The 13486-nt window shown below is 39.6% G+C and overlaps 2 protein-coding genes across 3 annotated transcripts in view; one reads left to right on the top strand and one right to left on the bottom strand.

Annotated features, from left to right (window-relative positions):
* The window catches only part of DHX29 (DExH-box helicase 29), a 55830-nt gene extending 52205 nt beyond the window's left edge, over window positions 1-3625 (bottom strand). For both annotated transcript variants that reach the window (XR_013532308.1, XM_002744966.6), the window contains exon 1: window positions 3335-3625. Coding sequence is in view for 1 of the 2 variants with exons in the window: in XM_002744966.6 (XP_002745012.3) it covers window positions 3335-3515 (181 nt within the window). In the remaining variant the exon portion in view is untranslated. The remainder of the gene's footprint in view (window positions 1-3334) is intronic.
* Window positions 3626-3910: 285 nt separating this feature from the next.
* The window catches only part of MTREX (Mtr4 exosome RNA helicase), a 110830-nt gene continuing 101254 nt past the window's right edge, over window positions 3911-13486 (top strand). Inside the window, exon 1 of the mRNA XM_002744961.6 lies at window positions 3911-4072. Within this exon, the coding sequence (XP_002745007.1) occupies window positions 3939-4072 (134 nt within the window). The 5' untranslated portion in view covers window positions 3911-3938. The remainder of the gene's footprint in view (window positions 4073-13486) is intronic.

Raw genomic sequence — 13486 nt, 5'->3', positions numbered from 1 at the left:
TGGAAAAGAAAACTTAAATTACTGAACCTCTTATTTTGGTCTCGGTCATACCATTATAAAGCAGCTTAGATAATTATAATTAGGCTAAGGAAGTGGCACTTCTAAGGCAAAAGCACAGGAACAGAAAGAAAGAAAGGCAAAGGGGAGGACAGGGAAAGAAAGATGGGCAAAGGTCTTGCTATTCCTAGAACACTCCAGGTTTGCATGTCAAGGCCTTTCTGTTCCCTCTACCCAGAAGGCTCTTTACCTAGTCATCTGTGTAATTACTTTACCCACCTCCTTTGCTCAAATGTCACCTTCTTATATAATGCCTTCCTTCCCTGACTACCCTATTTAATACTGAACCTCTCCCTCCCTCCTCCCTAATCAGCCTCTTCAAAAATTTTTTGATAAACAGATGAAATGAAAAAAACAAGAGTGGTAAGAATACCCCAAATTGTGCAAGCCATTTGGTGATTTTGTACCTCTATAATAGAGGACAATTTTGACCAGCTGTGCTGTGTACAATCCTTCAAACTGTAAATACAAGGAGGGACAGAAGTAGAGTAGAACCATTACATCTACATTAAGAACTACATAGAGTACTTTTCCACTTTTTCCTCCAAAATAGGTTTATTATATGTTATACATTAAAAGTAAACCTAAAAGTTATGTACAAATTTAGCAGATAACCTCTAGTTTTTTTCTCTCGATTTCTTGTTCTTAATAATTCCTTTGAACTTTCCTTACCACTTACCTAAGACATTTTCTTCATGACGATATGCACAGCACTGGAGTAGATAACTGGGGATATGTTAATACACATCCATAAAACAGTTCCTAACTCCTGTAACTGTGTAGGATATATAAAATGTGTAATTCTTTACATACCATAAGGCAAGACTTAACTATCAAAAGAATGGTTTAAACAACTATGATACATAAGTTGTGAACAGCACAAAAAATTCAAAAAGGAGTTGATATCTGAAATGGCTATTTTAAGGTTTTGGTAGATGATGTTAGGGATAGATTGCATTTCATGAAGAAAAAAATGGCAAGAATAAATATGAGGAAGGAGAAAGTCAAGAGCTCCATTTGGAGAAATAAAAACACACCAGATTTGTTATAGTTAAATAGAGGAATTAGTAAAAAGGCTAGAAAGAGAGTTTTAGAAGCCAGCTAAATGATTTGGATTTTATTACCAAGTCAGTGAGGATGCCATGGAAGAAATGGGAAGTGCTACGACCAAAGCAGCATTTCTGGAAGATCAGTCTGATGTTGATATGCTTGCTGGACGAACTGGAAGAGGCTAAAGGAGCAAAGCTATGGAGTCCATTAAAAGACTTCGTTGGTATTCCAGGAATTCACGACTACCTAGACTAGGGTGTAATTCACACAAATGAAAAGGGAAATACTGAAAAACAAAAACAAGGAAGTTGAAGGAAAAGTTAGTTTGGGCAAAGAAGAGTAGTTTAGTACTAGCCCTGTTAAACTTGAGATGCTTGCAAAAAATAGGGTCAAAGGAGCCAAGTAAATGTAGAAATTGCCGGTTTGAGCTTGGAGGACAGGCCATCTACAAATGAAAAGACAGAAGTAACGGAAATAGATGAACACTCCTAGAAGGGCTTTAGGAGCGAACTACACTGTCATGGACTGATACCTTGAGAAAGGGTCACATTTTTGGGGCTGGAGGAAGGGAAAGCCAAAGAATACAACAAATGACCACCAGAAAGTTCAAACAGAATGTCAGTAAAAGACATAGGAAAAGTAAAAAAGAGGCTGATCCACAGAGTAAAACTGCCATAGTTGTCAAGGAGAAATTCTATGTATTTATAATTACAAGCATACTAACTCTGTAGCTAAAATACAATAAATTGTAGGGCAAAGAACTGTTTCAACCTTCTACGTCTAGTACCTGCCCACTTTTTTTTTTTTTTTTTGAGACAGAGTCTCGCTCTGTTGCCAGGCTGGAGTGCAGTGCGTGATCTCAGCTCACTGCAACCTCCTCCTCCCAGGTTCAAGCAATTATCCTGCCTCACTCTCCTTAGTAGCTGGGACTACAGGCGCACGCCACCATGCCCAGCTAAGTTTTATATTTTGGTAGAGACGGGGTTTCACCATGTTGGCCAGGATGGTCTTGATCTCTTGACCTCGTGATTTGCCCGCCTCAGCCTCCCAAAGTGCTGGGATTACAGGCATAAGTCACTGCACCCAGCCCACTGCTTACTTTTTTAGTCACATCTCTTTTCCTCCTTTGGCAATGCTTTATGTTCTATGAATTCTTCCAGAGCCCCAATCTCCTTCCTGACTCAAGATTTTTATACATGATGTTCATTACCTCTGCCTGGAATACTAATTTCTGCCATGCTTCACTCCTTTTCATCCTCCTGATCTCAGCTTAACTGTTACCTTTCCAGAGATGATACCTGCTCATCCCCAGTAAAAATTAGATTACCCTGTTAAACTGTCTTCTCAGGCTTTTCTTTGTGGCACTTATCAATTATAAGGCAATGTATATGTCTGTCTGGGTTATCTATCAGTTAATGCTCTCTCTGATATTAGACTGGCAAGCTCCATGAGGTGATTTCTCTACTTTGCTCATCACAGTCCTCACGTTTTATCAGATACATAGTAAATATTTGCGAATATACACACAAATGCTCAGCATATATTTCTTTAATATTTCAATAAGTATAAGCAAACAACCCGACCAGAACACAACAGAATATAATTATTCATCTTTTGAACTAAACCGTAACAGTGGCCTGCTCGTCTGCAGCAGAAATCGGCCATCTACAAGTTCACTTGTCAAACCAATTTGTACAGCAAGCAAAAATGCATGGCTGCAGAAACCAGCGCCAACAATTTTACAATATGCTACACCATGTAACCAGTGTGTAACCATTGTAATTTTTATTAAGTACTGATTTTTCCAGAACACATGGAAACACTAGATTGTTGCTAAAAATGACATGAATAACAGACAAAAAATGGGGCTGGCTGGCACCAGGACGTCAGGAACTCCAGTCAGTACTATTGCATCGCCCTAGCAGGCTGAGAGGGTTCTCAGGATGGGTCCCTGCTGAAATAAGAGCTAATGCAATTGTTTATGGAAGAAGGGAAAAGGTGAGTTAAAAGGGAAATGCCAGGCTGCACCAGGGCTACTGTCAGAATTTTGGAGGCCCAAAGAGCTTAGACCAATCTAAACCAAAACCAACCCATGGGGAGCTAGCAGCTCTAGTGTTGGAGATAGAAATTTTGGGCCCGAAGCTCCTCCCGGGTTCTAAGGCCCCTTCTTCAGGACAAGCAGCAAGGTCTCAGGTCAGACAGCCAGAGGCTGGGGGATCCCTCGTACCTTGCTTGACTCGGGGCTCCCTGGCGCTCGCAGCGACGGCGGGCGCCGGCCTGGACACGGGCTTCTTACTTTGGGCCTCCCCGGCAGTTCCAGCCTCTGCAGATTTAGCTCTGGAAGCAGACACTGCGGCCCTGACCGCCGCGGCTGCCGGAGCCTTATGTTTCTTGTTCTTGCCGCCCATGTTGCTGCTGTGGCAGAAGATCCTTCGCGGCCCAGGGCCCGGCGCTATCACTGCACAGTCAACGAGGGTTCTTTACATTCCCCGGCTCCGGGACAGCCACCCTGCGCTTCGATCCGGGCTTCTTGGGCCGGGTCGACCGCTGCCTCGCAATTGGTCTAATTCAGCAGGCTCCGCCTCCTTGAGTCGCCAGCGGCCTGCAGCTCGCCGCTCTCGGTCTTTAGCCACTAAGCAGCTTACCCACTTTAAGTCGGAAAGGAAAGGAAAGCAGAAAACAAAAAACGTCTGTGGAATATTTCGTCGGCAGTCCGACTTGACTACTTTTGTCTCCTGCGGGCCACTGTTGAGCCTTCACGGGACGTCACCGTCTGTGTGGTCGCAGGGCATCGTGGGTAGGAGGGAGATTCACGCTCACGGCTCTGAAAGATGGCGGACGCATTCGGAGATGAGCTGTTCAGCGTGTTCGAGGGCGATTCGACCACTACGGAGGGAACCAAAAAAGACAAGGAAAAGGAGAAAGGGAAGTGGAAGGGGCCTCCAGGGTCTGCAGACAAGGCAGGGTAAGGAAGATGTTCTAGTTGTTGCTTTTATTTTTTTCCTCCTCGGTGCTTAAGGAAGAAAACACTGCTCTCAGGAAGAGCACGAGAAAGTGAAGTGTACATTGAGTGGCGTTGGGAAGTGAAGGGCTTCCAGAAAAAAGTTGGAGAGGTCGAAATAGTGTTGGTTTCATGAAGCGCGGGTCTTGGCGTTTCCTGGTGTCTGCAGGCAGCGTGAGGGTCTGCTTCACTTCCCTTACGTCATTGTTACTGATTCCATCCCCTTCTTCGCGGCTATCTTCTGGATTCTGTACCCAAAGCACCAGCACAACACCTGGCACATAGTTGCTAATAAACAAAACGAATGATTAGTTGAGTAAAGGGTGGAAAAGTTTAGAAACAAATGATTTGAATTGATTTGGAGAGGAAAGGGCAGATAGTAACATGAGAAGGGACATTTAATCTCCAAGATGTAGTTTTCTCTTCCGTAAAATGGAGATAATAGTGCCTACTACTGGTTGTGTTGTGAGGATTAAATGAGATGTTCGTGTAAAGTGCCTAACGGTGCTTAACTAGCTATCAGTAATAAATGCTAGCTATCGTGAGTTTATTAGAAAAAAAATTATGGATCCTACCCATATGTTTAGACTGATGCATACAGCAACCAGAAAGTATACAGGACTGTTTAGACATGATGTTGTTCTCAAGGAGTTTTCGGTGTAGGGGAAGAGATAGAACAGGTACATATTAAAGAGGTACAGTATAGGTGTGGAAGTGATAGACTTAAATGGTATCTACAGTTAAGTGCTATAAAAGTTCAAGAAAGGGAGATACCTATTTGTGACTTTCAGGAAGGCTTACATACAAGATGATATTCTGAGATGAGGAAATTGTATGTTAATAGTGCTAAGTTTTTTTGTTTTAGGAGCACAAATTGGGCAAGAGGAACTGTTCGCTTAGGGGCTACAAGAGATAAAACTGGGAATACATTGGTTTGAGATTACGAAGGGCCTTGAATATCAAGCAGAGGAGTTTAGATTTCATTTTTAAAACCCTGTTGAACAAGGTTGGATAAGTGGAATGATAGTTTAGGAAAATTCATTTGGCAGTGGATGGCAGAGTATTATAATACTGTAGGGAAAGAGGATAGACACTCATAAGAAGAAGTAAATTAGGAAATTATGTTATCTGGTTGTAAAGATGAAAAGAACCTCAACTCAGGTTGTGGCAGAGGAATGAAAAGGAACATGTTAAGGAAAAAATGGACAGGACTTCATTGATTAAGGAGAACAAGGGAAAGGAAGTCAAAAGATGTTTAATTTGCATGTTAGGGTGAAAAAAATAGGGCATTTAGAGGTTTTGATAAAATCAATTTGGCTTGAGACAATGTGAAGTGGTAGTAGTATATTCATAGGAATATGTCCACTGGGTGGTTTTAATAGGGTTTTGGAGAGAGACCAGGACTGGAGCTATGTATTTGAATTGGTCTCCTTGAGGTGGAGATCCCTGTGGGAAAGTAAGTGACACTTAACACAGAACTTGTGGAGAGGGTGCATAAGCCTAAATGAGAGATTACGGAGATAACAGAAAAATCTGGAGTGTGAAATGTCACATAAGTAAGTGGAAAAAGTGGAAAAATAGTCTACTCTCATTGAGTTGGATTGGGAGAGTTTGGGGAACCTTTTCAGAGAAAATGAAAAAGGAGGACCAATTATTTTTATTTTTTTCAAGACAGGAAATAATAGTAGTTGCTAGAGTGTTTGAATGGGCAACTATGATGTTCTGAAGATAATACATATATAATTTACCATGTTAGTATATACTTTACCTCAAAATTGCTAGGGTAAAATGAGTTTGATTTGCAGCGTAGTTGGGGTAAGCTGTTTGACAACCTCGTGAAAAGAGGAAATAAAAATCGAATTTACATTTTAAGTAGGAAATGAATATTAGAAAAGAGAAATAAAACATAGAATAGTAGTAGCGTATAGGGCTTTGTTTACTACCAACACTTCTTCTTGCAAAGTATTTTTCTAGTTATTTTTAAGCAAAAATCCTGGCAGGAAGCGGAGACTCATTCCTCTAATCCCAGCACTTTGGGAGGCCAAGGTGGGCGGATCACCTGAGGTCAGGTGTTTGAGATCAGCTTGGCCAATGGGGCGAAACCGGGGCGAAACTGTCTCTACTAAAAATAGAAAAGTTAGTCGGGCCTGGTGGCAGGCACCTGTAATCCCAGCTACTCAGTAGGCTGAGGCAGGAGGATCGCTTGAACCCCGGAGGTAGACGTTGTAGTGAGCCGAGATCATGCTACTGCACTCCAGACTGGATGACAGAGTGAGACTCTGTTTAAAAAAAAAAAAAAAATCTTATTTGCCTAATTGCAATGGCCATATTAACATTATGCATAGTGTGATTCTTAGCTGATCTGTGTAACATAGCAGGGCAAATCGTAGAGGGACTTGCCCTTTATTTAGTATTCTAGACCAAGTGGATGCTTTTTAAAAAAATTGTTTACAGTAGTATCAAACTCCTGGCCTCAAGCATTCCTCCCACCTCAGCCTCCTGAATAGCTAGGAGTACAGGTGCACACTACCATGTCTGGCTAATTTTTAAAATTTTTTGTAGCAATGAGGTGTCTCACTATGTTACCCAAGCTGGTTTCAAACTCCTGGCCTCAAGCAATCCTCCTACCATGGCCTCTCAAAATGTTGGGATTATAGGGGTGAGCCACTGTGCCCAGCCAGTGAGCACTTAAAAAAAAACACCTTATGACAGTTATTAATTAAACTATGCATGTTATATATAAAACAGTATGAAGAGCTTCATATACCTATAACTCAGTTGACCAATATCATGTCATGATCAATCTATTCCTACATTTTTAAAAAAATAAAATTCAAGTCATCTTTTTTTCTTCCTAAATATTTCAGTATTCATGTTATCTGACAAAACTGACAGTAATATCATCGAATCCTGAATCTGCAGTGAGATGTCCCCAATTGTCTCAAGGGTGTTTTTTGATCATTTGTGTTTGAATCAGGAGTCAGACAAACCCCTACACTGTTTTGGTTGTTATATCCCTTAAGTATTTATGCTGCAACAGCCTCCCTCTTTTTTCCTTCTGCCCTTGATTTCTGTTTTGGAGGGATGAGTGAGGGAATAAACCAGGTCATCTGTCCTGTGGTGTTTCCCACATCCTGGATTTGCTTTCTTCAGCTGTCATTTAACTTGCTTTTGTATCCTCAAGTATTTTCTGTAAACTGTCCTCATTCCTAGAGCTGCATTTTGTGACATAGTAGCCACTATCCTTACATAGCTGTTGAGCACTTAAAATATGACTTGTCAGAATTGAGATTTTTGGTGAGTGTAAAATGCATACCAGAATTGGAAAAGTTAATATGAAAATTGTAAAATATCTCCTTGATTTAAATTTTGATTATAATTGAAATAATATTTGGCATATATTGGGTTCAATGAAAGGTATTAAAGTTTATTTACAGTTTCTTTTTACCTTTTAAATGTGGTTATTAGAAAATTTTAAATTACATATGCAGCTTGGAGCTTATCTATGTATGTATATATACTGGACTGCTCTGATCTAGTGGCTTGATTAGATTCAGGTTCAGTTGTTTCAGATAAAAGTACTTCATAGTGTATTTCCTATTTCATTACATCATAATGTCAGAATGTCTACTGTTCTCAGATTGACAAGTTGGTGAAAATATTGTCACCTTGATTCCTCAGCAACCTTTCACATGATGGCTTTAGCACCAATAATGGTTCTAGGCAATTATCTGTTTTTCTGTTTTTACCATTTCTTTCTGCATTTATTACCTGGAATCCACCTATTAAAAAAGGCATTGTCTCATCAGCTGTTTCTTTACCTTGAAATACACTTCATAAAGAAAAGGCAGGATAAATGCTTGATCCTTTATCAGTTTTTAAAGAAATGAATTGTGCCCTAAGAAAGTTTCATTGGTGACTAACATGGGTGTATGATTATGTTTAGTTTCTTGGTGAATTAGTGGATTTATATATATTTGATGTTTTACTCCTTTGCGCTTATTATCCTTCCTTCTTTCCTTCCTTCCTTCCTTCCTTCCTTCCTTCCTTCCTTCCTTCCTTCCTTCCTATCTACCTCTCTCTTATTGGAGTATATTTGAAGTGCAATAAACCACCACAATCAAGATAAATATTTCCATCACCCTTAGGAGTTTTTTTGTGACCCTTTTTAGTACATCCCTATCTCCACCCTGGCCCCCAGATAATCACTTATCTTTCTGTCACTGTAGAACTTATATTTTCTAGAATTTTGTTTAAATACAATATGTATTCCTTTTATATGGCTTCTTTTACTCAACATAGTGTTTCTGAGACTCAGTCGTGATGTATACCAGTAGTTTGTTTTTATTGCTGAATAGTATTCCATTTTATGGATATACCATATTTGTTTATACCTCCGTTACTGGACATTTGAGTTGTTTCCATTATGTCTTTTTGAAACTTGGATTTCCAATCTTAGATCAGTGAGCGCTCTTTAGGTTGGCTCTTGTGTCTTTTCAATAAGACATCATCAGTCTTTGATAGCTTAGGTACTTTCTGGATTTTCTGGACTCGCTATACTTTCAGTGCCAGAGTTGGAATCAGCCATATCTCTAAGGAGTCTCCAGTTTCTTAGAGTGAAAAATGTTATTTTGTATTTAGGGTACACGGTGCTACTAGATTTCACCGCTTTTAGGTTTTTACAATACAAAGAACTAGGAAGTCTTTGTTTTTATAAAAAATAGAGTTTATACTGAGATTTCCAGTACAATTAATATCACAGGGTTTTTATTTAGCTTTTCGGATTTTTATATATGTATTGTTTCTGGTTTTTGTTGAAAATTTTCATTTCTAGGCCAGAAACATGGTTCATGCCTGTAATCCCAGCACTTTCAGAGACTGAGGCAAGTAGATCGCTTGAGCCCAGGAGTTTGGGACCAGCTTGGGCAACATGGTGAAACCCTATCTCTACCAAAAAAAAAAAAAAAATTAGCTGGGTCTTGTGGTGTGTGTCTGAAGTCCCTCCTACTCAGGAGGCTGAGGTGGGAGGATCACTTTAGCCCTAGGGGGTTGAGACTGCAGGGAGCTGTGATCATAACACTGTACTCTAGCCTGTGTAACACAAAGAGACATGTCTCAAAAAAAGAAAAATCCTCATTCCTCCTGACAATTACATAATTAAGCTTTTTCTTATATATACATATAATAGTTTAAAAGTAATAGTTTTGCTATTAATAAGATATTAAATGCAGTTTGTGGTTCTTTTTTTCCTTTTGCCCTCAGAATATATCATGGTAACAGTGAAAATACTCAGTAATAGTTCTTTTCTCTAAATGTTTATGCCACTAATTTGATATTTATTGTGTTAATTTGTTTCAGTGTACTTACAGTTTTTAAGAATTGCTAAGTTTAATTTTTAAGAAGTTATGTAAAAGATTTTATAGTTCCAAAATCAAAAGTTTTTTTAGTACATTCTTGCTTCCATCCTTGCCCCTTCTTTATTTCCTCCCTCACCTTTAGTTTTTACTTTGTCTCATTTTTTCTTTTTCTTTTTCTTTTTCTTTTTCTTTTTCTTTTTCTTTTTGTTTTTCCCCTAGCTGGAGTCTTGCTCTGTTGCCAGGCTGGAGTGCATGCAATGGTGCGATCTTAGCTCACTGCAACCTCTACCTCCTGGGTTTAGGTGATTCCCCTGCCTCAGCCTCCCCGGTAGCTGGGACTACAGATGTGCGCCCCCATCCCCAGCTAATTTTTCGTATTTTAGTAGAGATGGAGTGTTCACCCTGTTGACCAGGCTGGTCTTAATTTCTGGACCTTATGATGATCCACCCACCTCAGCCTCCCAAAGTGCTGGGATTACAGGTGTGAGCCACCGCACCCAGTCACTTTGTCTCATTTCTTTTTGAAAACATCAAATTGTATGTACGTGTGTGTCTATCAGTTTTCTCCATTTTTCACTTTTTGTGCAAAAGGTAGCGTTAAAAATGGTTCATCCTTTTTTACTTAATATTTTGACTAAGAGATCATCTTACGTCAATATTAGAGATCTTTTTTTTTAACAACTGCCTAGTTGCAATCCTTCAATCAGTGTTCTCTGAATGGACATGGTATTATTTTCAGTATATTGCGGTTACAGATGATAGAACAGTGTCTGTTTTTGTGCAAGTCTGTTTCTTGTTGTTATTTGCCATTTTGTCTTTGGAATAGATTCCTAGAAGTGGAATTACTAGGTCAAAGAGAGTAACTAAGTAGGCATTTTTGCTAGATGTAGCCAAATTCCTCTCCACAGGAGATTGTACCATTTTGTGTTTTCAACAGTGTGGTAGCAATGACAGCCCCCTAGGGATGTCCATGTTCCTATCCCTATAACAATTGAAATTATTAGGTTACTTGGCAAAGGAGAAAGTTGCAGATGGAATTAATGCTGCTAATCAGTTTACCTTGAGGTGGAGAGAGAATTCTGGATTATCCAGGTGGGCCCAATGTAATAAGGATTCTTAAAAGCAGAAGAAGGTAGCTGAAGAGGGAGAACCAGAAAGAAAGCAACATTGGAAGGATTCTGGCTGACATTAAAGGATAAGGAAGGAGGTCATAAGCCAGAAAATGTAGGTGATCTCTAAAAGTGGAAATGGCAAGGAAATGGATTTTCTCCCAGAGCCTTCACGTAGGAACACAGCCCTGCCAACACATCACCTTAATTTTGGTCTTATAAGACCTATATTTCACTTCTTTCTTACTGACTAAAATAGTAAATTTGTCCTGTTTTAAGGCAACTGTCCCCAACCTTTTTGGCATCAGGGACCAGTTTCATGGAAGACAATTTTTCCACAAACCAGGGTTAGGGGGATGGTTTCCAGATGAAATTCTTCCACCTTGGATCATCAGGCATTAGATTCTCATAAGGAGTGTGCAACCTAGATTCTTCCAATGCACAGTTCAAAATAGGGGTTGAGCTCCCACGAGAATCTAGTGCTGCTGCTGATCTGACTGGACACAGAGCTCAGGCAGTAATGCTCGCTTGCTCACTGCTCACCTCCTGCTATGCAGCCTGGTTCCTAACAGGCCATGGACTGCACAGGGGTTGGGGGCCCATTTTAAGCCACTTGGTTTGTGGTATTTTGTTTTTAATAGCAATAAAAAGTTGATAGAAACAGTAATGTGTGAGAATATTTTATGGGTTTTTTCACAAAATGTATTGAACTTGGATTTTTGTCAATGAGATAGATGAGAAATTGTATTTCAATTCGTGTTAATTTATGTTTCTTTTTGTATGAATGAAGCAAAGCCTCTTGTTCAGAGGCTATTTGATTTTATCTGTGAATTGTTCATACCCTTTTCATCTTTAAAAAAATGAATAGTTGGTCCTTTTCTTCTTAATTTTTAGGACCTCTTTATAGACTAGAGATATTATTCCTGTAATGTAAGTTGGCAAATATTTTCCCCAATGGTTTGTCATTCAGAAAAATGTTAATGTAGTCACATTTACCGTTCTTGTTGCTCTTGGATTTTTTTGTCATATTTCCTTCAAATCCTTATATGGTTTTATTTTTTACATGTGTATCTGATCCATTTTAGACAAGTGCTTTTCATTGTATTAAACTGATTGCCCAGATACTCTAAAATCATTTTGACAAAAATTTACTATTTTTGAGACAGAGACAACAACAACAACCCACGTTCCATTGCAGCATAGAGCAATAGTTAACCCATTGGGGATTACCATCAGGTTAACTTCTTTGCAGCTCACAGAATAGAACTATTTCTGAATATTTATGTACTTCATATAAATCTCCATCAACTAGGAAGGTGGTTGTTCTCTCACATTTTAAAAATAGTCTGTATTTGTACTTGTGTATAATTGTACAGAGAAGTACAAGACTGTGGAGTTGGGGGCAGTGGCTCATGCCTGTAGTCTCAGCTACTAGGGAGTCTGGGGCTACCGTGGGTGATACAGCAAGGATCCAACTCAAAAAAAAAAAAAAAGGAAGAAAAGAAAACTGTGGAACAAGTACACTATTCTGTTTTATACTCTGGCAGAAATCAAATAAACATAGAAATGACAAAGGAAATATTGCTACTGAACCAACAGAAATAAAAACAACCATCACAAACTGTTATGAACACCTATACACATACAAAGTAGAAAACCCATAACAGGTGGATAACTTCTTAGACACATACATCTTCCCAAGGCTGAGCCAGGAAGAAGTTGATTCCCTGAACAGACCAATAGCAAGCTCCAAAATTGAATAAAAAATAAATGGCCTACCAACCAAAAAAGGCCCAGGACCTGATGGATTCACAGCAGAATTCTACCAGATGTACAAAGAAATGCTGGTAGCATTCCTATAGATACTATTTATAAAAATTGAGGAGGGAAGACTCCTCTCCAACTTATTCTATGAGGCTAGCATCATCTTGATACCAAAAATGGGCAGAGACACGCCACCAGCACCACCACCACCGCCACCACCACCACCACTTTAGGCCATCATCCTTGATGAACATCAACGCAGGAATCCTCAGCAAAATACAACACCACCACCACCACCACCACCACCACCACTTTAGGCCATTATCCTTGATGAACATCAACGCAGGAATCCTCAGCAAAATACACCACCACCACCACCACCACCACCACCACCACCACTTTAGGCCATTATCCTTGATGAACATCAACGCAGGAATCCTCAGCAAAATACTTGCAAACCAAATTCAACAGCACATCAAGAAGCTAATCCTCAGGATACAAGATTGGTTCATCCTCAGGATACAAGATTGGTTCAACATACACAAATCGGTAAACACGATTCATCTTAAACAGAACTAAAGATGAAAACCACATGACTATCTCAATAGTTACAGAAAAGGCCTTCAATAAAGTTCAAAACTCATCCATGTTAAAAACTCTTAAAAACCTAGGTATTGAAGGAACATACCTCAAAATAATAAGAACCATTTGTGACAAACCCACAACCAACATACTGAACAGGTGAAAGCTGGAAGCACTCCTCTTGAAAATTGGCACAAGACAAGGCTGCCCGCCTTACCACTTCTATTCAACATAGTATTAGAAGTCCTAGCCAGAGCAGTCAGGCAAAAAATAAAATAAAATAAAGGGCATCCAGATAGGAAGAGAGGAAGTCAAACTGTCTGTGTTTGCAGACAACATGATTCTATATCTAGGAAACCCCATAGTCTCAGCCCAGACAGTTGTTAGCTAACAAACAACTTCAGCAAAGCTGCAGGATACAAAAATTAGTGTACAAATATGAATGACTAGAGCATTCTTAAACACCAGCAACAGTCAAACCAAGAGCCAGATCAGAAAGGCAATCTTACTCATAGTTGCCACACACACCCCCCTCTAGAAATACAGCTAACCAGGGAGGTGACAGA

This window comes from Callithrix jacchus, chromosome 2, assembly GCF_049354715.1.
Source record: "Callithrix jacchus isolate 240 chromosome 2, calJac240_pri, whole genome shotgun sequence".
Classification (NCBI taxonomy): Eukaryota; Metazoa; Chordata; class Mammalia; order Primates; family Cebidae; genus Callithrix; species Callithrix jacchus.
This window is presented reverse-complemented; position numbering and strand designations above follow the sequence as displayed.